Source organism: Mustela lutreola, chromosome 3, assembly GCF_030435805.1.
Source record: "Mustela lutreola isolate mMusLut2 chromosome 3, mMusLut2.pri, whole genome shotgun sequence".
Lineage (NCBI taxonomy): Eukaryota > Metazoa > Chordata > Mammalia > Carnivora > Mustelidae > Mustela > Mustela lutreola.
The window spans coordinates 38,700,234-38,721,532 of NC_081292.1; the positions used below are offsets into that span (position 1 = coordinate 38,700,234).

The 21,299-nt window shown below is 51.0% G+C and overlaps 1 protein-coding gene across 2 annotated transcripts in view; it reads left to right on the forward strand.

The window, feature by feature from the left end:
* The window catches only part of NIPAL2 (NIPA like domain containing 2), a 73,105-nt gene extending 70,101 nt beyond the window's left edge, over positions 1-3,004 (forward strand). For both annotated transcript variants that reach the window (XM_059165946.1, XM_059165947.1), the window contains exon 11: positions 54-3,004. In XM_059165946.1, coding sequence (XP_059021929.1) covers positions 54-166 — 113 coding nt within the window. In that variant the 3' untranslated portion in view covers positions 167-3,004. The remainder of the gene's footprint in view (positions 1-53) is intronic.
* Positions 3,005-21,299: the final 18,295 nt, after the last annotated feature.

Sequence of the window (21,299 nt, forward strand, 5' to 3'; positions counted from 1 at the left end):
TTCCTTTCTAAGAGCACAAAAGATTTTTTTGTGTGTGACTATTATCTCCACAGGGAAACAAATGTTGGACAAAATACAGCCAGATTCAAATGGCTTATCCTACGGAACCCTGCCTGATGGAAGTGACTCAACAAAGAGCCAAAGTGGAGAGAAGAAAGAGGTCTGAGCTGCTGAGAGGGATGCCACTGGCCTGTTATTCGATCCCACCTTTAAAAACCCTCCCCTTGTGTCCCAGCTAGGTCGCACTGATGTGCACAAGCATCACCATCTCCGGGCCCTCGACCCCACCTCCGTCTGCACGGACAGCTGGGGCCTTCCTAAGCTTTGACAGTCTCATGTCTTCACAGAAGGGGATTTGAAGTGTTCCCACATTCTGGATGCCCCACCTCGTGAACATCGACCCAGCTAGATCTTAATTAGAGCCTGGCTTCCTGAGCAGGACCGTCACACAAAAATGTGCGTTCACGACTTGGCTACAGAACACGCACAGGCTGCTTTTCCCACACGACTTCGAGCGTCGGCTGCTTGGCTTTAAAGAGTCACGTTCATCCCCCAACCTCGCTCCAGTACCAAAGGTTTGAGAGGATCCGTTTCTCCTGCGACATCTTTTATGAGTCTTCGCCGTAAGGATCTCACCTTTCTAGTCCTGAGTTAGAACGGTGAATCATCTTTTTCTGTTCTAACTGCTCTTTGAAAATTAAGACTATCTTTAAAATGAGAGTCTGTAAGTGGCCTTCCGTGATGTGTATATCTTGACTGGTGGACTTTTTCAAATGAAGAAAGGAACAGTTTAAGAATTAAGACCAGTTTTTCAAAAAATATAGAATGATGAGCATTTTCTTCAGCTACATGATCTGATCATACTTGAATTGAGACTGAAAACTTCATCTCCTATGCCGGTATTTCTGTGGGTCTTATGACTTACCTAGGAGGTTTATTGTATATTTTAACTCTTGACACAAGTCTCAAAAATTGTATTTAAGTTCTAAGTGTTATTTTCACGAGCACACCATTTCCTCCCCCAAGTTATTATCCCAAGCTTTATAAATTCTTCTCGGCAAGAGTACAGCCATGAGTAGAGAATTGGATTTTAGCCATTTAAGTCTGTAGATGTAGCCAGATGGCCCAACCTGCGTCTAGAGAGGAAGGCCATGTGCTCCTGGACCTGAATGGCTTTTCTTCTGTGACTGGTCACTTACCTACCAAGATTCATTTGCAGATAGAGTTCATAATCCTATATGTTAGTTATGATCTACTAATATATTTAAATGACAAGAAAAGAGCTAGCCTTTACGGTAAACAACATCAAGTCAGAAGCCCTATCCTTAAAGACATGTCAAAAGCTTCCCCTCACTTCTGATGTGCCAGTCCAAGGCTCTTCCAACCAGCTGTCTTGCATTTGTGAAGGTTGTATAACTCAGAGCTATTGAGACTGTAATCTTAACTGCTTTGGGTCTTTGAGCGTTGTTCTTTGTCATAACCTATAGTGCTGGCCAAACTGAACCACAAAGGCGAGATTTGAATCCATCGCCAATGTATGAATAATAACCTAGAGCCCATGTCTGGCTTTTGAACTCCACTATTGTGGAATGTATCCCCTAATTCAAATAAAGCAGTCCTATAATGTATGGCATGTTTTACTGAATTGGTCCAACATGTTGGCACCGTAAGGCTCTGCTAAGAAATGCGTCTGGTGTCTTAAACTGCAGATTTTTGATGACTCTCAAAACTGGTTTCAAAGATGGCAAAAATATTTAGACTAAAGAGTTTCACTTGAAGTAGGACTACACTTATAGCTACAGCACGTGGTTTTGAGCATTGTAGAATTTTGTGCAGACACAAGCGTGATGCCAATATTTTAGTAGTTGCCAACATCTGCATCTTTTAAAAAGTTTTGAGAAATGACATCGACTTACACACTTTTAAGCAATCCAGCAGTGTTTTAGAAGTCCAGGCAACATATAAAATACATTGAGACCTAATTTTACTTTCCATACTGTTTCTTCAAAGCAAGATGAAGAGGAGTTTTAGTTGTACTAGCTCGTAAGATTTTTTTAAATTACAAAGTGCATGACAACCACCAAAGCCAACCCCGTACTTCTCTTGGCATTGTGAATTGGGGACCTTTAGCCAACAACTTGACTCATTGGACTATTTGTCTAGACGAGGGGTCTGCAAAATTTTCCTGTAAAGACACACAAAATAAATATTTTTAGGTTTATTGGCCAGTGTTGCCTGTCACAACTACTCAACTCTGCCATTCTAGCATGAAAGCCAACACGGCTGATATGTAAACGAATGAGCATGGCTGTAGGCCAGTAAAGTTTTATTTACAAAAACAGGTGGTCAGCCTTAGGACTGTAATGTGCCAATCCCTGATCTAGATTCCTTTGCTCTTGCCATGCAATTTTGTTCTTGCTCCTTGGGCATTCAGGAGTTGAAAAGGTGACACTTCATGATTCATGACAAACAAGGATGCTATAGGATTGTGGAGCTGTGTCTTGATATTTACATTAGGATCTTGTTGTTTACATAAGATACAGATGGAAGTGATGAGCTTGTTTCTCTTGTAAACAATAGTTCAGAGGTACCTGGGTGTCTCAATCGGTTAGGTGTCTGCCTTTGGCTCCGGGCATGATCCCAGGGTCCTGGGATGGAGCCCCATGTCGGGCTCCCTGCTCAGCGGATGGGGAAGCCCGCTTCTCCATCTTCTCCCTGCTCATGCTCTCTCTCAAACAAATAAATCTTTAAAAAAAAAAAAAAAAAAAAAAGCAGTGATTCTTTTCTGAGCACCCTTGCCTATATTGGAAGAGCTTTTCCAATCCCACATTGCAAGTTGATAATAGCTTCGGAAGTGAGTACTAATGACCTCTCATTAAAGCAGAGGACTTTACTACCCAATTGTTTTCAGTTTAAGTGTTTGCTTGTTCTATACCCATAATACTTTCACTACCAGAATCACTTGGAGAAAAAAAAAACACAATAAAAACTTCTCAAGCGGTGACTCAGAATGTATTTTTCAACACCCCCTTGCCACCCCCACAAGCTCCTGGAAATTCTGTTTCGTGGCAGAGAAAGACTGGGCAAGGACAGATTTCATAGATTATTGCAATTTCAGTGCTGTTGAAGAGTAATGGAGATGATGTGCAGGTCTGGCTCCGAAAGGAGCAGGTGTAATGGTGGACACGACTCAAAGGGGATTGAAACCCTGAGCCACATTCCCGAAAGCCAAGAACCCTCGTTACGCTCACTCCTCGTTTCCAAGCACACAGCTCATCCAGGAGTGTATACGCTCCGCCACACTCAAGGCTGCTTCATACTTGCCAATTTAATAATGATCTTGTGGACATAAATATAGCAGTTACTTAAAATGAACCTTCCCAACACCCCTCCAGACTGCTTTACTTAAATTCCATGGCTAGTTATAGGGACAGTCCTTGCACCGGGCAACCACAATCGTCACACACGTGTCTGGCACTGGTGGCTATGAGTGCTTCCGTGAGGTTGCTAGATAAACACCACGCATTTTAAACTTTTCAAATAAGATCTCAGAATTGAACCTACCACGATTGTGTGGGAAGTTTAGGAACTGTTTCTAATCGTTAGACTCATCAACAGTCTGGCTCTTATTATGGCCATCTTGAAATTTAAAAAAAAAAAAAAAAAGGAGAATTCCACACAAACATGGTTTCCATGCAAATATAGACCAGTCTTGGGCTATTAAACCTAGTGTTTTAGCAATTGTGGTAAGCGCAGGGAAAAGCCTTCCCACCCAGGAATTCTAGATCCTGTCTCCTTTCTTACCAGCCTCAGGGTACCACACAACACGCAGCCCTGTGCCAGGAGAGCAAATCAGTCACAGGAGCTATGTCCTGTCCAGAGAAACATTTTTTTACATTTATTTTTATTTTTTATTTTTTGTGAGAAAGGGAAGAAACTCCTCCTTCGATGTCGGTCCTTATTGGGAGTTAATGAGTCCCAACCACAATGTAAAAGAAATATCAATTTCGATATCAAATAAATGTGGTGTTTCGGGATGCACCCAGCTGAGCCGAAAGCTGCCAACAGTTTCGTGGAGTTCTAGGCAAGATGCAAGATAGTCTCCGTGTTCCAGGAAAGAATCTCCTTCCCAGGGAACTGGCAAGTGCCTGATGGAGAAGGAGGCCATCCTTTCCCGATGTGACCGGCCCGCATGAACCCAAGCCACTTTGCACATCTGAGTGGCTGCTACCCAGACGCGAGCTAATCCTTCCAGCCTGCACGCATCCCACTTTTGGAGCTGTTTCCTTCATGGTTCTAATTTGAAAACCAACCTCAGCAATTTTCTGAGGTTTGGACTCTACTCCTTCTGTCCAAATCTCCTCACCTAAACCTCCTAAATGCTCAGCATGGACCAGGAAATGACCCAGCTCAAGAGCTGACTCGAAGTTGGAGCTGGCTGCCTGATTATCGACCCGACCCGGTCACCACATGCCTCAAACTTAGCAGCTATTAATTCACTTCAACATAATTAATCACATACTATTTTTGATGCAATGTGTTTAAAGTTATTAGGACTATAAAAATGAGTTAGACAGGAAGACCAGCTGTCCAGGCACTTACGGTATGGTGGGAGAGAGCATCACTGTCCTCTCTCGAACCCTTCTAATGCGCCAGGCACGAGGCTAAGTGGCTAAGTCCCATACTTGTGTGAGTTATTGAGTCCTTACACTTTCTCTACCAGGAATGTCACTGTCCCTATTTTAGAGATTAAAAAGCCAGGACAAGGGACAGGGAAGGAGAAAAGAGGCATGGAATTTAAGGAAGCTCATGGAAACGTCCCTGTCAAAATAGTGAGAGGGCTCCCCCTGTACCCATTGGACCCCAAGAGTGAATAGCTCCTAACACGTTGTTCCCTAAGCACCTCATGGCATCCTGGCCCTAGCCAGAAAAGGAAAATGGTTTGACCAGTGTCATTCAGCTGGCAAGTGGCAGAGCTGGGATTGGAACCCAGGACATCTAATTCTGCAACCCTCACTCTTACCACCAGTACCAATATGCCTACACTACACAAGAGAACATCAAGACTGCCCTGGAACACCTGGGTGGCTCAGTCAGCTAAGTGTCTGACTGTTGGTTTCGGCTCAGGTCATGATGTCAGGGTTGTGAGATCGAGCCCCACACTGGGCTCCGCGGTCAGCGTGCAGTCTGCTTGAGATTCTCTCTCTCCCTCTCCCTCTGTCCCTTCCTCTGTTCTCTTAATTAATTAATTAATTAAAATCTCTAAAAAAATTTTTTTGGCGGAGGGCTCCTGGGTGCCTCAGTTAAGTGTATGATTCAGCTCAGGTCATAACCCCAGGGGCCTCAAGCCCTGTATCAGGCTCTCTGCTTGCTGAGAAGACTGCTTCTCCCTCACTCTTGGCCCCTCTTCCCTCTGTCGTGTGCTCTCTCTCTCATGTATATAAATAAAATCTTAAAAAATGATTTTTTTTTTAAACTTTAGGTGCCTTCAAAGACTTCAATAAAGAGCATGGAAGCCCTGAAGAGAAAGAGGTCATTTTTGACCAGGAGGCAGTCTTCAGAAAAGAACTAGGGATTATAGTAGATTAAGGCATGCTCCCCCCAAAAGATATGTCCACCTCCTAACCCCCAGAACCTATGAATGTGATCTCTTTGGCCAAAGGGTCTATGCAGATGTCATTAAATCAAAGATCTCGAGGCGATATCATCCTAGAGTACATCCTGGATTACCCGATCCAGTAACAGGGGTCCTTATAAGAGATGGAAGAGGAAAGGACACAAACACACTGCGGTGGGGGTGGGGGGAAGCCACATGAGCACAGAAACAAGGATCAGAGCCACAAAGCCACAAGCCAAGGAATGCTGGGAGGAGGCAAGAAAAGACTCTCTCCTAGAGCCTTTGGAAGGGGCACAGGCCCGCTGACACTCTGACTGCAGACTTCGAGTTTCCAGAACTGTGAGAGAGCACACTTCTGTTGCTGGAAGCCGGCCTGGTGCGGTACTGCGGTATCTTGCTGTGGCAGCCCTAGGAAACGAATGCAGATCCTGAGCTGGTCTCTGACGCTCATGTAGAATTTAGACGTAGAAGAGAAACTGAATAGCTCAGAGTAAGCCTGGGGACATCTGCCACATGGAGTCACGCAAAGAGAAAGGCAACTGGTGGGATGAGAAAGGCAGGTTAGAAAGACTTGAGTGGCCAGCTCTGACACAGAATGAAGAGTTTGGGTTTGGTTTGGGAGGTACATGATGGCATTAACTTCAGTTCTGGGGGCTGGGGGATGGGTGGACCTAGGCACATTAAAAAAAAAAACAAAAAACTTGCCAGTCAGAATTTAATGATATTCCCCTTTCTCTTTCTTAGTTGTTCACCATCGATATTAGATGGCATCAAAATATTCAGAAAGTCATGGGGCGCCTGGGTGGCTCAGTGGGTTAAAGCCTCTGCCTTCAGCTCAGGTCATGATCTCAGGGTCCTGGGATCGAGTCCCGCATCGGGCTCTCTGCTCAGCAGGGAGCCTGCCTCCCCTTCTCTCTCTGCCTGCCTCTCTGCCTACTTGTGATTTCTGTCTGTCAAATAAATAAATTTAAAAAAAAAAAAAAAACTTAAAAAAAAATATTCAGAAAGTCAAGGCTGAACTCAGACTCTGCATCGGTGGTACATCACAACCTGCCAGAAATGTCCTGTGCAGCCAGGCCGTGAGGCTGGGCGGTGCCCTTTGGGATGGCTTCAGGCAGAAAAGCTGGGCCCCAAGAAGGATGCACTGGGCCAGCCAGAGCTGCACTCCCCAGAACCTGAGCTGAGAGATGTGGAGTCAAGGGGTCAGGTGGGGAGCGGAGATTGGAAGTTTCCTGGTGGGGTGGCTTGGGGGAGGGTGTGAAGGTAGAAGGGGCAGCAAAGGCATAGCAAGCCACAGTGGGTGGGACATTGAAGTTAGAGGGAAGAAGGAATTATAAGCATTAAAGAGCCACATTTGTTGGCGGTGGAAGGGGAGTAAGTAATATTGTAAGAGAAGGAGACACACAGTGGGGTTGACCAGAGAGCTGTGGGGACAGACTGCCACAGCCCAGGCCCGTCCTGGGAAGGCCTGGGTGTGTGACCTTACCCCCCTCCATTCGGGGGCTTACAGTAACAGCCAACACCTTCTCCAGCTGGCTGGAGAGACTGTGTGTTCCTGGCCACCAAAACAGTCTGATTTTCCCAAGACTCACGGGGTTTATAGAAAACCTCAGTTAGATGTTTGAGAACAGTAGGAGAGTGTTCAGGTAGGGGCCCGATAAACAGACCACAAGTGCCTGGGAGATCCTCGGCTTAATCCTAATGAGCACCAGAAACCTGTTCCTTTTTTTTTTTTTTTAAAGGCGGAGCAATCCTGAATATACGGTAATTTAAGGATGGCCAAGGCATCTGCTGAGAGGGAGGATGAAGACAGGTGTTCAGGGGAGCAGAAGACACACTGGGAAACCTCATCGTGGAGAGAAAGATCAGTCACCCCTAACCATACAGACAGGGGAAATCCTTGGAGTTCAAGGGCAAAAGAGCCTTATAAACCCCTCATTCCCTGACTCCACCAGGGAGAGCAGATGGAAACAGGGAACCCATGGCCACAGCAGAAAAGAGGAAGGCGTCTGTCTGAGCAGTACACCTCAAGGCCAAACAAGCTTATGGTGCATGGAGCCCGTCTTGTGTGCAGGACCCGCCTGCATCCCTGCAGACCGCAGAGCCACGACCACCCTCTCTCTGGGGCCCAGAGATCTCCGGCCACAAGCTCCAGGCTGACTCGGGTTGGGGGGCGTGGGGGGACAGGAGCTGGGGCGGCCCCCTCCCCCGCGGCTGCTAAGAAATCAGGCTTCTGCGGGGGAGACCGGGGGGTGCCCCTCACTGGCCTTCTCTAAAGCAAGCCACCTGCTTCCTGCCCCGCGAGGCCCCAGCCTCCAAGGTCTCCGCAGAGGAAACAGGTCCAAGCCACCGCTCAGGAATGAGGGCCTTGGCACCGCCTCCGTGTATATTTGCTGTTCGCTACGGAGTTCTGTGGAATCCAGACTCATTTTCCATTGAAACAAGGGAAAGTAAAGACAGCACCAAATAAAAATAGATTTCTGGCGTTTCCTGTTTACCCAAGGCCGCTGCTCTCTGCAGGCTGGGGGCTTCTCTGGACATCTGGAGAGAACACCCCCCTCCAGCCCCCCCGAGGAACATAAAAGTGATGACTTCTCTTCTTCCATGTTTCTATTTCCTGTTCTTTGGTTGCTAGTAGGTTTACAGGGCTGCGGGCGGGGGGGTCTCCTGGGGGAACTCCCAAATATCCTCTCTCTAGCCCTATTTGGAGGAAAACCAATTTCTGGGTGCCTGTCTGCCTCTAGTGACCCCTTCCCCCCGTTTACCGAGTAGAGCTCCTTATTCTGGCCTGCTGGGCCTCAGCGAGAAGACACAGGAGGACGAGGGGGTGACCACAGGAAAGGGGGATGTAAGGCCCCGGCACAAAGATCTCAAGTTCTGCTTCAGGATAATGTACACAGTGCCCAGAGTCCACAGCAAAGGCACAGGTGACAGGACAGGAAAAGCTCATCCAGAAGGACCGGGCAGAGATGCTGTGGATATCAGGCCTAAGGACACATGTGCAACTTCATGTCCTTTTGGAAAACCATGGGGATGTCCAACATGTTTGGGGAAAAGGTCTGAGTGGTGAAGCAGAGGTTCCCGGGTGGGCTGGGGGTGACAGGTCCTTGCTCCGAATCAGTATGTGGCCCCTTGGCCCAGCCCACGTGCTGCACATGTTTTCCCCATCCAAAAAACAGTGAGAGCGGCCCCGCTTCCCTGACTTGAGTTTTGCATCACAACAATAAAGTTAATAATGAAAAAAACATTCCCCCCGTGGCCAGGGGCGCTCTCCTCGGGCAGACTCTCCTCAGGCAGAGCGTTGGATCTCCAGTCTACCAACATCAATTTTTCAGAGTAAACCAGAGCCTATTCACTGATTTTTATGAATGATTGAAACAACAAAACAGATTGATTTCATTTCCGTAATTTAGCAATTGACAATTACATAAATATCTTTCTAAAGCCATCAGGATGAAAACCGTTCTGTTCTTCAGCGCATGGGAAATGAAGTTAGAAGAAAGCCAAACCAAGACGCTACTGGAGGGAACTGTTATGGGCTGAAATGTTTGCCCCCACACCCCGAATATGCACTGAAGTCCTAACCACCACTACCTCAGAATGAGACTTGATCTGGAAACCGGGTCGTTAGATTACCCCCTATAGAGGTAATCAAGTTAAAAATGAAGTTGTGAGGCCAGGCCCTGCCCCAGTATGACTGGTGTCCTTTTAAAACCGGGAAATTTAGACACAGAGACACATGGAGGGAAGACGATGTGACAATGAAGGGAGAAGATGGCCAGCTACACCCCAGGACACACCCAGGGCTCCCGGAAGCTAGGAGGGAGGCACAGAACAGAGTCTACTTTTTTTTTCTTAAAGATTTTATTTATTTATTTGACAGACAGAGATCACAAGTAGGCAGAGAGGCAGGCAGAGAGAGAGAGAGGAGGAAGCAGGCTCCCTGCTGAGCAGAGAGCCCGATGTGGGGCTCCATCCCAGGACCCTGAGATCATGACCTGAGCCGAAGACAGCGGCTTAACCCAGTGAGCCACCCAGGCGCCCCCAGAGTCTACTTTACTGCCCTCAGAAGCGACAGCTCTGCTCAGACCCCGATCTTGGGACTTCTAGACCCTGGAACCGGAAGCTGAGACATTTCTGTATTCCGCACGTCCAGTCTGTGGCACTCTGTTGCAGCAAAACTTTTGTTTCCATCGATTCCCAGCATGTGGTGCCCATGATTGGGTCGATTCCCAGCATGTGGTGCCCATGATTGGGGCACCTCCATGGTACTAACCTGCATGGGAAGCAGAAGCCCCCCAGCACCACCACCACCCCCACCCCCACACATTCCCACTATAAAAACTGGAAAAGCAGGACTCCCTGTCCCCAGCCAGAGAGTTCACACTTCTTCCCACAACATTGAGTCTGGAACTGGAGGCCATTAAGGCCATTAAGCACGCCCCCAGGAGGGGGCGTCCAGCATCCGGTTATCACCCTGCGCTCCCATAGGGGTGATGCCACTCAGTGTTGGCCAGAACCCAGCCATTGGGTTTCACATGGTTCCTGCCCCCTCTCCAAGCCCAGTCCTACAGTCTTCCCACTGATTCTGCGAGCCACTCAACGAACAACTCAGCGCAGAGCTGCAGAGAGCTGAGTGTGGCCACAGCGTCTTGACCTGCATTTCCAACCCCTGCTTGACCAGTGTCCCTCGGACAGTTTGCTCTCAGTATGTCCAAAAGCAAAGTCATCACCCTCCTCCTCTTCTCTTTGCTCCAACCCTGGCACCAAACCGCACCCCTGTTCTCCCTGGGCCCAAGCTGGGCCTCACGGCCATTTCTGACTCCTCCCTTATTTGCCCCCTAATCACTGGACAGATCACGTTTGACCTCTCTCCCAAGCATCCCACTCATGCCTCCCCTTCTTCCTAGACTCCCAGCTTTTGCCTTCATTTTAGGTCCTTCTTCCCTCCCCCAGCTCTCCCACCAGTTCGCCCCACGGTCCCCGTGCCCTCAGATTCCACCGCGTGCTGCAGGCTGGCACAGAAGGGCAGGCATGGACTCAGGACTCAGCCTGAGCCTGTCTCTCTCACCTCCCCCTTTTGCCCAGGCTGTGACTCCTGCCCTAGTTGTCTTCCCACCCCTTGCCCTGGATGAAATCTTCTACCCTGCAAAGCCTAAATCGAACACAGAGATATAATGATTTTATCAGCCAGATGTACGCCTTCTTAGCTTGTCCCACTCTGAGTTAGTCACGGGCATGCCCATCTGATTCCTGCTGTCCAATTACAAGTCTGTGAAACAAGATGGGCCCTGGACTTGTCACCACCTCCACTGCCATGACTTCTGTCTCACACTGGATCATTGCTCCATTCTGAGTGGCCATTCAGTAGAAAAGCCCAAGTCCAAAAACCTGATGTAATCCAACCTCCAGGAGGTTGCCCTGGAAAGCCCCTCCTACCCCCTTTCCTAATTCCTTTCCACCTTCGTTGCCTCCTTGAACATACCACATATACCCCTGCCACGGGGCCTTTGCACATGCTGCTCTTGCTGCCATGTTAACGGTGAAAGTTCTCTAAATCTTTGCTCAAATGTCACTGACCATCTTATTTAACATCACAAACCATCCTAGCTTCACCCAGCACTCTTAGGCCCCGTGACCTTTTCCTCTTCTTCCTCTTTCTTTCCATAACATTACTCACCCCTACAATACTGTATGATTTATGTAGTTATTATATTTATTATTCACCGTCTGCCTCTCCACCCTTACCTGCCACAACAGGAACTCCCCCAAAACAGGGATCTGTGTCTGTTCTGTCCACTGATGCCTGGTATGTGGTAGATGCTCAGAAAATATTAGTTACATAAATGACTCTCTGTATGCTGCATACACAGAGCTCTAACAATCACTGGGTTCCCAAATCATACTACTTTTTTTTTTCAAACATAACTGCCTGGTTGCTTGGCTGCTCTTCCTGGCGCTGCCATGGAAACCAACAGCCCAGGGACAAGTTGCTTCCCATCAAGTCAGGCAGTGTGTATCACCCCCCGCCCCCTGCCCCCGAACACACAGAGGTGTGCCGTGCCCCCCACAGCCCGGGTACAGGATGCCATGGCCAGCCAGCTGAAAGTATCCAGGATGCAAATGACCTAGGACCAGTACCTCTACTGCTGGGGCGGCCTCGGTCTTTCTCCAGGACCCCGAGCCGTGAGCCGTGGAGGATCTCAGGAGGACTCGCCCCTGGCTGACATCTGCCCACACAGACCACACATTCTGTTCTCGGGAGATTCTCCAGTCCGAAAGTGCCCATCGCCTCCCCCAGGAATCGTTTTTTTCTCTATTCCCAATAATAGCAGACATTTACGAAGCACTTTCTAAGGACAAGGCACTTTACGGGTATTATCTCCGCGCCTCAAAACACTGCAAAGTAACCATTATTATTCCCCCATCAGAGCTGAGGGGCTGAGGCTCAGAGAGACTGAACAGCGTGCCCTGGGTCACAGAGCAGTTCTGTGGTGGGTGAGTCCAAGGCAGAACCCTGGGCACACTGTTCCCGCCCTCCGGGTTTGCTCCGCACACCTGCGGGGGGGTGGGCAGAACCCCTGGAGCATGCGCATCCCACATATATGCACACACATGCACATATACACACGCATGCACACACGTGCACAGCGCAGCAACACGGCCTGGGGAACACGGTATCACCGGAGGGTTTTCCGAGGGAGGCCCAGCTCTCTCTGGAGGTCTTTAAAAACTAACAACAGAGGGCGCCTGGGTGGCTCAGTGGGTTAAGCCGCTGCCTTCGGCTCAGGTCATGATCTCAGGGTCCTGGGATCGAGTCCCGCATCAGGCTCTCTGCTCAGCGGGGAGCCTGCTTCCTCCTCTCTCTCTCTGCCTGCCTCTCTGCCTACTTGTGATTTCTCTCTGTCAAATAAATAAATAAAATCTTTAAAAAAAAAAAAAAAAAAAAACTAACAACAGAGAAAAGATCACTCCTTCTCTCTGGAATGACTTGCGCACAGTCGTGCCTGAGAGCAGAGATGAGCTGACCCCTAATGGTCCCGCTTGGCTTTGTGACAATGACAAACCATTACTGGACAGGCGGACTGACTGCCCGAAGCATTACTAAATCTGTTTTTAATAACATTACCAACCCAGGACCAAACCCTAACCCGGCCCTGCAGTCAAGTCCGTCATCGCTGGGGAGAGAGAGAGAAAGAGAGAGCACTGGGTCAGGGAGGGCAGAGTCGGGGAGACTGGGGACAGCCTGTTTGTTCTGAAGAATGGTTGGGGCTTCTTGAGTCATAGACCAGCTCGGGGAGGAGAGGAGGGCTTGAAGATTTATCTCAGAGGAGGGCTGGGGAATGAGAAAGTCAAGGGCGAGGAGACCATGTGGGGGCCGCAAGGAGAACGGCCGGCCTGGCTTGAAGGTGGCCTAGGGAAGGGGCGCAGAGACCGTGCGGTGGGCGGACACACAACACGTAACATGTGTGAGTCAGGAGCACAAGGAGAGCACCAGGTGTGTCTAAGATTATCAGGCAAAGTGTGTCTGATGAGCTGATCGCATGAGTCAGACCTTAAGTACTGCCTTGGAGGTCCCCCATGGGTCACACCCGGTAGGTGCTGAAGAAATCGATGGGCCTTGAGGGGAGGACAGGAGCCAGCCCCAACCTTCCAGGAACTGCAGGGCAGTCATGGGGACCCGGAAGGTGACAAGGGGAGAGGAGGGTAGATGGGATCTCAGGGCAGTAAGGCCAGCCTCCCAGGGCCTCTGGCCTCTGGCCCAGGCCCTCAGACACCGCTGGTGTTGACAGCCCTCTGTCTCCTCCCATAATGCTAGCATCTGGCCTTTTTGTGTCAAAAAAGAAAAAAAAAAAAAAAAAAGGACAGTGTTCATATTGGGCAAAAAAATGCCAGACTGAGCAGGAGAAAGTCCTGGCTCCCGTGTGTGAGCTCTCAGAGAGCTGAGAGCGAAGCTGCGGAGGCTGCTGGTGGGGACATTGAGCTGCCCTGTCCCCCAGCAGTGTGGCTGGGCATTACCACAGGTGACACAGGCAGGGCAAGATGGCCTCCTTTCTGCCCCGGCCCAGGACCTGCCCTTGGCTGACTCCAAGAATGCAGGGACTAGGAACATTTGCATCGGTGTCCCCAGCCGACAAGCCACGGTGTGGCTCCTGGTGGCTCCTGGGAGAGCGCGTGTCCGAGATCCGGGCGTGCCTGCAGCCCTGCAGCCTTGTAGCCCTGGCCGAGGGCTCAGAGCGTGATACACCTGATGCCCCCTTAGGAAGGAAAGGTGAGACCCTTCATCAGCAGACGGGGGCTGGAATTTTAGATTCCTGTCCCCATCTATCGGAGGACACCCAGGGACAGGGGACACAGGTGGAGGCCACACTGCGGTAAGGAGCTCCGGTGCTCAAGATCCTCCCATGGCTACCCAGCTCGCTTGGAGTAAAAGCCAACGTGCTTGGTCTGCCCCCTCACCCTGTGACCTCGGCCCCCACTTCCCCTGCTGGTTCCCGAGGCAGCCACGCAGCTTCCGTGGTCTCTCAAAAATTCCTGGCCGCTCCTGCCTCAGATAGGATGCTGGCTGCTCAGGCTTCTGCCGCCACTGCTCCTCCGTCTAGAACATTCTTTCCTAGGAGTCACAGCCCTGGGCCCTTGCCTCCTTTGGGCCTCGACTCAGATGTCCCCTGCTCTGCCAGCCCTTCCTGACTCCCTCACTAGACCCACAGCCTCTCCTGACACTCACGCTGCCCCTTCTTTTCCCCACAGTACCTCTTGCCACCAAATACCCAACTGAATGTCTTTTATTTTTTGCTTATTGTCTACCTCCCCAAGCAGAATGCAAGCGCCTGGAGGGCCGAGATTATTGTCTGTTTCATTCCTGCCACTCTGTCCAGGGCTCACCACGATGCCTGGCAGCTAGGATTTACCTGTGCATTGTCGAGAGGAGGAGGGCAGGGAGGGAGAGAGAGAGGAGTGGACAAATAAGAAAAAGAAGAAAAAGGCACACAGCCCCTGCTTCCAAGGCCCTTGCTGTCGGGCTGAGTAGGTCCTTTTGCTTAGAACATCTTAGGAGCAATACAGCTCATTTCTCTTATCCAGTGTTTAAAAATGTCACTGCCTTTGCAGCCCTGCCCTGCCCATCCCAAGCAGAAAACCCTATCGATCTCAGTCCTTTCCTCCTAAACGTTTGGTCATGATCCAGCCGGAGACTCTGAAGGGAACAAAGAGGAAAGTCATCTGCTGCCTTGTGGTCCTCGCCCAAACCCGCCGGCTTGGGGGCTGAGGCGGAGTACTGAGCACGGGGCCTCACTGAGGAAGGTGGGTGCCCCCTGGGGGGGCTGCGCAGCACTGAGGTTGCAGAAGGGGAAGCCCGGCAGTGGGGCACAACCCGGAGCAAGTAATTTTAAAGTTCTGCGGGGCTGCACAGCTCCACCCTTAGTGCCGAAAGTTTTCTCCAGAGCACGTGATTCAAGGCCCAGGGCAAAGGCTGCATTGTCTTTTTTTTTGACCTTCCACTGTCTTCTGTTCAGCCTGCAGGCCAGCCCGCCCTGATTCAATGTGGGGGAGGGGATTCCCAGGGCAGGGATGCCCAGAGGTGAAATGTACTTGCTGCCTTGGAAGTCAAGGAGCAGCACTGTCTCCTGTGACCTCAAGTCATGGCCCACAGTTGGGTTACAGGGCCTCTGGGAGAGGCAGCAATTAAATCTTGTCAACCCACTTCTGATCCTACTGGAACTGACTTCTTGAGGTTCCTTCCAATCAGGTCTTTTTTTCCCCCCCAGGCCGGAGGCAAAGTCTAAGAGGAGGCTCAATGGACATGACAATGAGGGACAGTGGGAGAGGTAGGAAGGGAAGTGAGAGCAGGAGAAGCAGGGAAAAGCTGGATAAGGGTCCCCCCCTCCCCCGCATGCCCAGGGCTCCCCTGATGGTTCATTCATCTCTAGAACAAACTACGATGGTACCCTTGCAGTGCTAGGGATCCGGCAGTGACCCAGCCCGCCCATCCGAAATTCAGAGTTCCGTGGGACTTATGCTCCCATGTGGGGATAGTCAAGGTCTGTGCAAGGAGCACAGAGAAAGAACTACATGGAATCTGTAGTGGGGGGTGGGGAAGACCAGGAAGGCTTCACAGAGGAGGCATCACTATACACACCAGTGAAGTGAGTTTTCCCAGTCCTTGTCAGTTAGAGAAATAGGCACAAAAGACTGAACATCTCATTCACTGTCAAAGCGGGGTCGCAGCCAAGTCTCCTGACCTCTAGCAAACATACGGCACATTGGCAGGCTGTCCTGTTTGACACGGCTCTCGGCTGTCGCCAGGGGCGTGAGGCTGTTACAAAAGAACAGGCAGAGGGCTAGGACCCAGCAGAGACCCCACGGCCATTTACCAACATGAAGCCCAGCAGGACCAAAGACGAGCGGCTGTCCCCGTGTCACCTCCGTGACCAGGGAGATGAAGCTCGGTAGCACCTTCGCCCGACTCCATCTGGGCACACAGCCCTCGCTGAGGTGACAGTCTTCCAAACGCCCGGTGCCAGCCTCGCTGGCTGGAGGTGGAAGCTAATTCTTAGCATGAGAATTGTAATAGTTACTATACAGTGTATGCCTTTTTGTGCTGACTTGTTTCACTCCCCAAAACGTCTTCAGGGTTCATTCGGGTGGCAGCAGGTGGCAGAATCCCCTTCCTTTTTAAGGCTGAATAATATCCCATTGTATGTCCAGACCACATGGCGTTTATCTGCTTATGCCTTGACTGATATGTGGGGTTGCCTCCCCGTCTCCACGGCTGTGAATCACGGTGCTTGACTCTGTTCAAGTCCCTGCTTTCAGTTCCTTTGGGTGTGTCGGGCAAGTGGAATTGCTAGACCCTATGGTAATTCTGTTTTTACTGTCTGGAGATGGCACCTTATCATTTTCTGAGATCGTTATTATCTAACAGCTATGAATAATAGAATCATTAGTGAAAGCAGCCTCAGGCAAAGCACCTTCACTGGGTCTCCATCCCACAACTGGTCGTCTGGGCTCAAATCCCAGTAGAGAGCCTTCCCTCACTTGCATTCAGAGCTGCTGCCGTACCTTAAGCTTTCCCAGCTCTGCTCACTTCTCGCGCGAACAGTCTGAGGAAAGGAGACTTGCCAGGGCAGGAGGGTAAAACGTCAGGATTCAGACAGAGGCTGGCACCTGGGCGACGCAGCGCTCCCCTGGCCCTGGGAGGCACGGTCCTGAGCCGGGGTTAGAACTGGGGCTGGTGCGGCTGTGCTGCCCAGGTCATGTCACTGACATGTACACGTCACATGTACCGACCTGGGCATTTAAGGATTAAGTTATGTAACTATGTGATCCCTAACAAAATACTACAGCCCGGGTGGCTTCAACAACTCAAATTGATTTCTTATCCTTCTAGAGACTGGAAGTCCCAGATCAAGGTGTCAGTAGGGGAACTGAACTCTCAGTCTGAGGCCTGTCCTCGGGGCTCCTAGGTGGCCGCCAGCTCACTGTGTGCCACGTGACCTCTTTGTGCAAACGTGGAGAGACCACTAGCTCTCTGGGGTTTCTTCCTAGGAGGAAACAAATCCCATCTTGGGGGCCCAACCTTCATGAGCTCATCTGAGCCTAACCACCTCCCAAAGGCCTCAGCTCCAGAAGCCACCACTTCGATAGACGAATTTGGGGGCGGGGACAACATACTTTCGTCCATCCCAACATCTCACCCCGAGGTGTCCCTGGGTGCCAGGCGTGGCATTGAAGGCTTTTCCCCATTACCTCATTCTGCCCTCACCTCACACGGCTGCGCAAGACAGAAGAACTTTGTGGCTAGCGGGCCCAGGAAACCAACAGCCGGACGGAGGGTAAGCGCTCAACCAGGATTTGCCATCGCTTGCCCCCACTTTACAGATAAGGACACTGAGCCTGAAAAAGTCTATAAACTTGGCCCAGAGGGGAGCTGGGCAGAGATCCAGGCTTCACATGGACGGCACACCGTAGGCTTCCTGGCCCTCGGTCAACACTCAGGGGACAGTAGGCCTGGCCCCGGATGAGGGTCATGATGTTTCCTTCCAGTTCAGACAGCTGTCCTGGCCGCTGTTGCCTGGGTATGGAGGGGGGACCCCACACAGACAAGCCCCTGTCCCGGAGGCCCATGCCCCCTTCCCCACACTGATGTCTCAGCCTCCGAGCCTTCCCCCTCCCATGAGCCATGACCTGACTGCAAGATGCAGCTTCCTCCGTTGAACTGGAGCTCGCGTGGGGATATTTATTTGAGAGAGAGAGAGCGCACTTGTGAGGGCACGAGTAGTGAGGGGAGAGAGAGTAGCAGGTTCCCACTGAGCAGCGAGCCCGACACAGGGTTCAATCCCAGGACGCCAGGATCATGACCTGAGCCAAAGGCAGATGCTTAACTGAGTGAGCCACCCAGGCCCCCAGTGCAGGCTTCTGATGGCCAAGGGAAGTCATATGTCCCAGCGTGCACCGCAGCTGTGGCCAGTGACTCCAGCCTCCTCCCCATCCTTCCCTTGAACTTGGCTTTGAGAGTCCCCTGCGCCCCACAGTGCTTGAGAGAGCTTCCGTGGGCATGCGCGTTAGTCTTTGCTCTTCCCAGGTCAGAAGGGTGAGTCATAGCCCTGCTCCGAAGCCTGGTCTGAAGACGCCCACACACCCTCCCCCCTGCGCACCCGCGCAGGCACGCGCGCGCGCACGCGCGCACACACACACACACACACACACACACCCTGCAGCCACTTTATCTTAGCGCGTGTGTTATCTTTCTTCCAAATTGCAAGCTCCCTGCGGGCAGAAAGCAAGAGAACATTTTGTCCGGAGTCCCCTGAGAGGCACCGAGCTCCAGCTGTCACTCCAGGAAAGCTGATCAAACCAGATTGAGTTGCTGGAGTGAAACCAGAAGCTCCCTGGGCATCTCATCATCACCCCAGAGGGGCCAGAAATGTCCTGGTGAAAGAATGTCTTTGTGTCTCAGACACTCATTCCAGGCCTCCCCCGAGAGGGAGAGGGAGAACTCAATCAACAAGAAGGGCTAGAAACGTTTGCTTTTTTCTCTTTTTCCTTTTAAGGCATGTTTGTTTTATAATTGGCCCAAATATTTTAATTCCCACAAAGACGTGTCACCTCCAGGCTCCATAATGTTAAAATGTCATCGGGTAACCTCCCTGAGGTTGCTTTCCACCTCCCCCATCGGCTGTCAACAGCCCCCTGGAGGGCACAGCACAAAGCCGGGGTGAGGCAGGAGGGGTAGGTCTCTCTCCTGCCACTCCTGCTTCTATATATATGCAAACTAGGGATACGCAATAAAACAACTGTCTCAGATGCTCAAGCTAAATCTTGCAAGGATTATGTCTTGCTCTTCTCTGTAAACCGCCCAAGAACTGCTGTCTCCAGAACTATTGTCCTCAGACACGGAGAGAACATCATCCTCTCCCAGCGGCATCACCCTTTCGCCTGCGGCTCTAGGAGTTTTCTCCCACCGCATCTTTCTGTTCTCAGTCGTAAGCACACTTTGCTAAATAATGGTGCGGGGTGGGGGGATCTTTTATTGCTCTTCAGAACATTCATCTAAGCCCTAGAATCCTCAAACACGACTTTCAACTGGGGATGACCCACCCTCCGTGAGCAGCCAGGGGTGGACAAGGGAAAGCATCAAGTTTTTCTGGTCTTGGTAAAGAAAATTCAGGTTGGTTTTTTTGTGTGTATTTGTGTGTTTGTTTTGTTTTTTAAGATTTTATTTATTTGAGAGAGCACGCAGGCATGAGTGGGAGGCAGAAAGAAGCAGCCTCCCCACTAAGCAGGGAGACAAGGGGCTCAATCTCAGGACCCTGGGATCATGACCTGAGCAGAAGGCAGATGCTTAACTGACTGAGCCACCCAGGCGCCCCAAGAAAATATAGGTTTTCGTTCTTTTTTAAGGCTGTGAAAAACTGTCCTGCTTTCTTCGTATTCATTCTGAAGAGAGCGACAATGTGCTCCTCTGCCTCCGCAGGTGGGGTGTGTACCCACCCCCGGGGGGCGGGGGGACGCCAGGGACAGACCTGTTCCCACAAGCCCCTGGGCTCCCCAAGGCCAAGGCCCGGTCTGCGACTAGAGAACTCCACAAACACCTGCTGAGTCCAAAGGAACCTAAGGCTCAGCCAGTTCTTGGGGCTGCAGCACTGAACTACAGAACCCAACGCCCCTCCAGGGGCTACTTTCCTGGGCCTTGGAAATCTCTCCGGCCACAGTCCACCGCAGTCCCGGGACTGAAAGGCGGCTCCTCTCCCTGGGACCTACGAGGTCTCCTGTGTCGGTCCACAGCGCCACCCCGCGGTCAAGCCTGGGAACTGCGCCGAGAAGGCCCCTGTCCCCTGTCATTGCATCATCCTCTGGGGCCCTGGGTTTGAAGAAAACCCAGATCCGGAGCTGCTCTTCCTCAGCCCCTCCCTCTTCCCCTACGAGGTCTCTGACACTGGACAGGCGCTGCTTGGACCAGTTATTTTGATCCTTATACGTTAAGCCCTTGTTTAACCAGATACTTAAAATGGGTCACTGTGAGAACCCAAAATGTATGAGAGAGACACAGGAGCAAAGAAAGGGTGCCGTGAACTCTTACCAAAGAGCATGTCGGGTAAGGATGCTGACAGATGCGGGCTCGAGCCCAACCAATTGTGTGACCCTGGGAAGCTCTGTCACGTCCTCGAGCCCTCAGCTTCCCTTTCTGTAAAATGGGGATGGTAAAGCTCATAGAATTGCCTTGAGGATAAAAGAGCAGATGCCAAGGCATCGTACACAGCAAGTGCTCAACAGACACAAACATAAAACACGTGTGCTTCTCTGACTGCTCTGAGTCTCGACTTCGGATGGTGAGGTGGACAGCAACTTTAGTTTCAGTTTATGGACAAGAACACTGAGGGTCAGTTTGCTTAAGTGACCTGCCTGTTGTCTTTCAGCCAAGGAGGGACAGGAGTTGAAGGCAACTTCGGTTCTTGCCTCCCTTGAAAGAAGGTGGGCAGAGGGCAGAGCCCCTGAAGGAAAGTCAGAATGGTCGAAAGACAGTACAGAAGAGGAGACACAGAATTTGCACCCAGCAACCTCCTCTCTTCCTTCCTGGATTTTAGATTCTTTCTGGAAAATTCTTTCTTCAAAAGTTGGTCTTGAAGAAGCCCAGTCAGGAGATGTGCATTCTGGTGCTAGCTCTGCTGAGGGGCAGCTGTGGGACTGGGTGAACTTCCTCGCCGGCCAGTGGGACTCCCCTGCTCCGGGCCTCTCGTCTTTCACTAGTCACTCGTCAACGGCCTGTGCCTTGCAGGTGGGAAAGCTGCCCAACAGTCACCCTGCACTGTCCTTGGGCAGGAGTGTCACCATTTGCCCTCAGAGACCTCGGGGAAGGAGGAAGAAAGGACACAGAACTCTGGCTTGAGGGACGACAGATGGAAAGAATAATTCTTAACTCAATCACATGAACGGGAGATTAGCATTAATCCTTGCTGGGCCTGAGTGACCGCCCGAAGAGGCCGCACCAGCAGCCGGGGGAGCAGCAGGCTGAGCGCGATGCAGGCTGGGGAGCCGGGCCCCCTGATTTATGGGCAACAGTCAGAAAATGAAGTGAGCGGAGGCTTTGGAGACCAACATGGGGCAGAGCGGGAGGAGAGGCAGACTTCGTGCAGACTTTTCCGGGTTCAAAAAGGGAGGGCTCCGTGGTGTACCCGCTCCT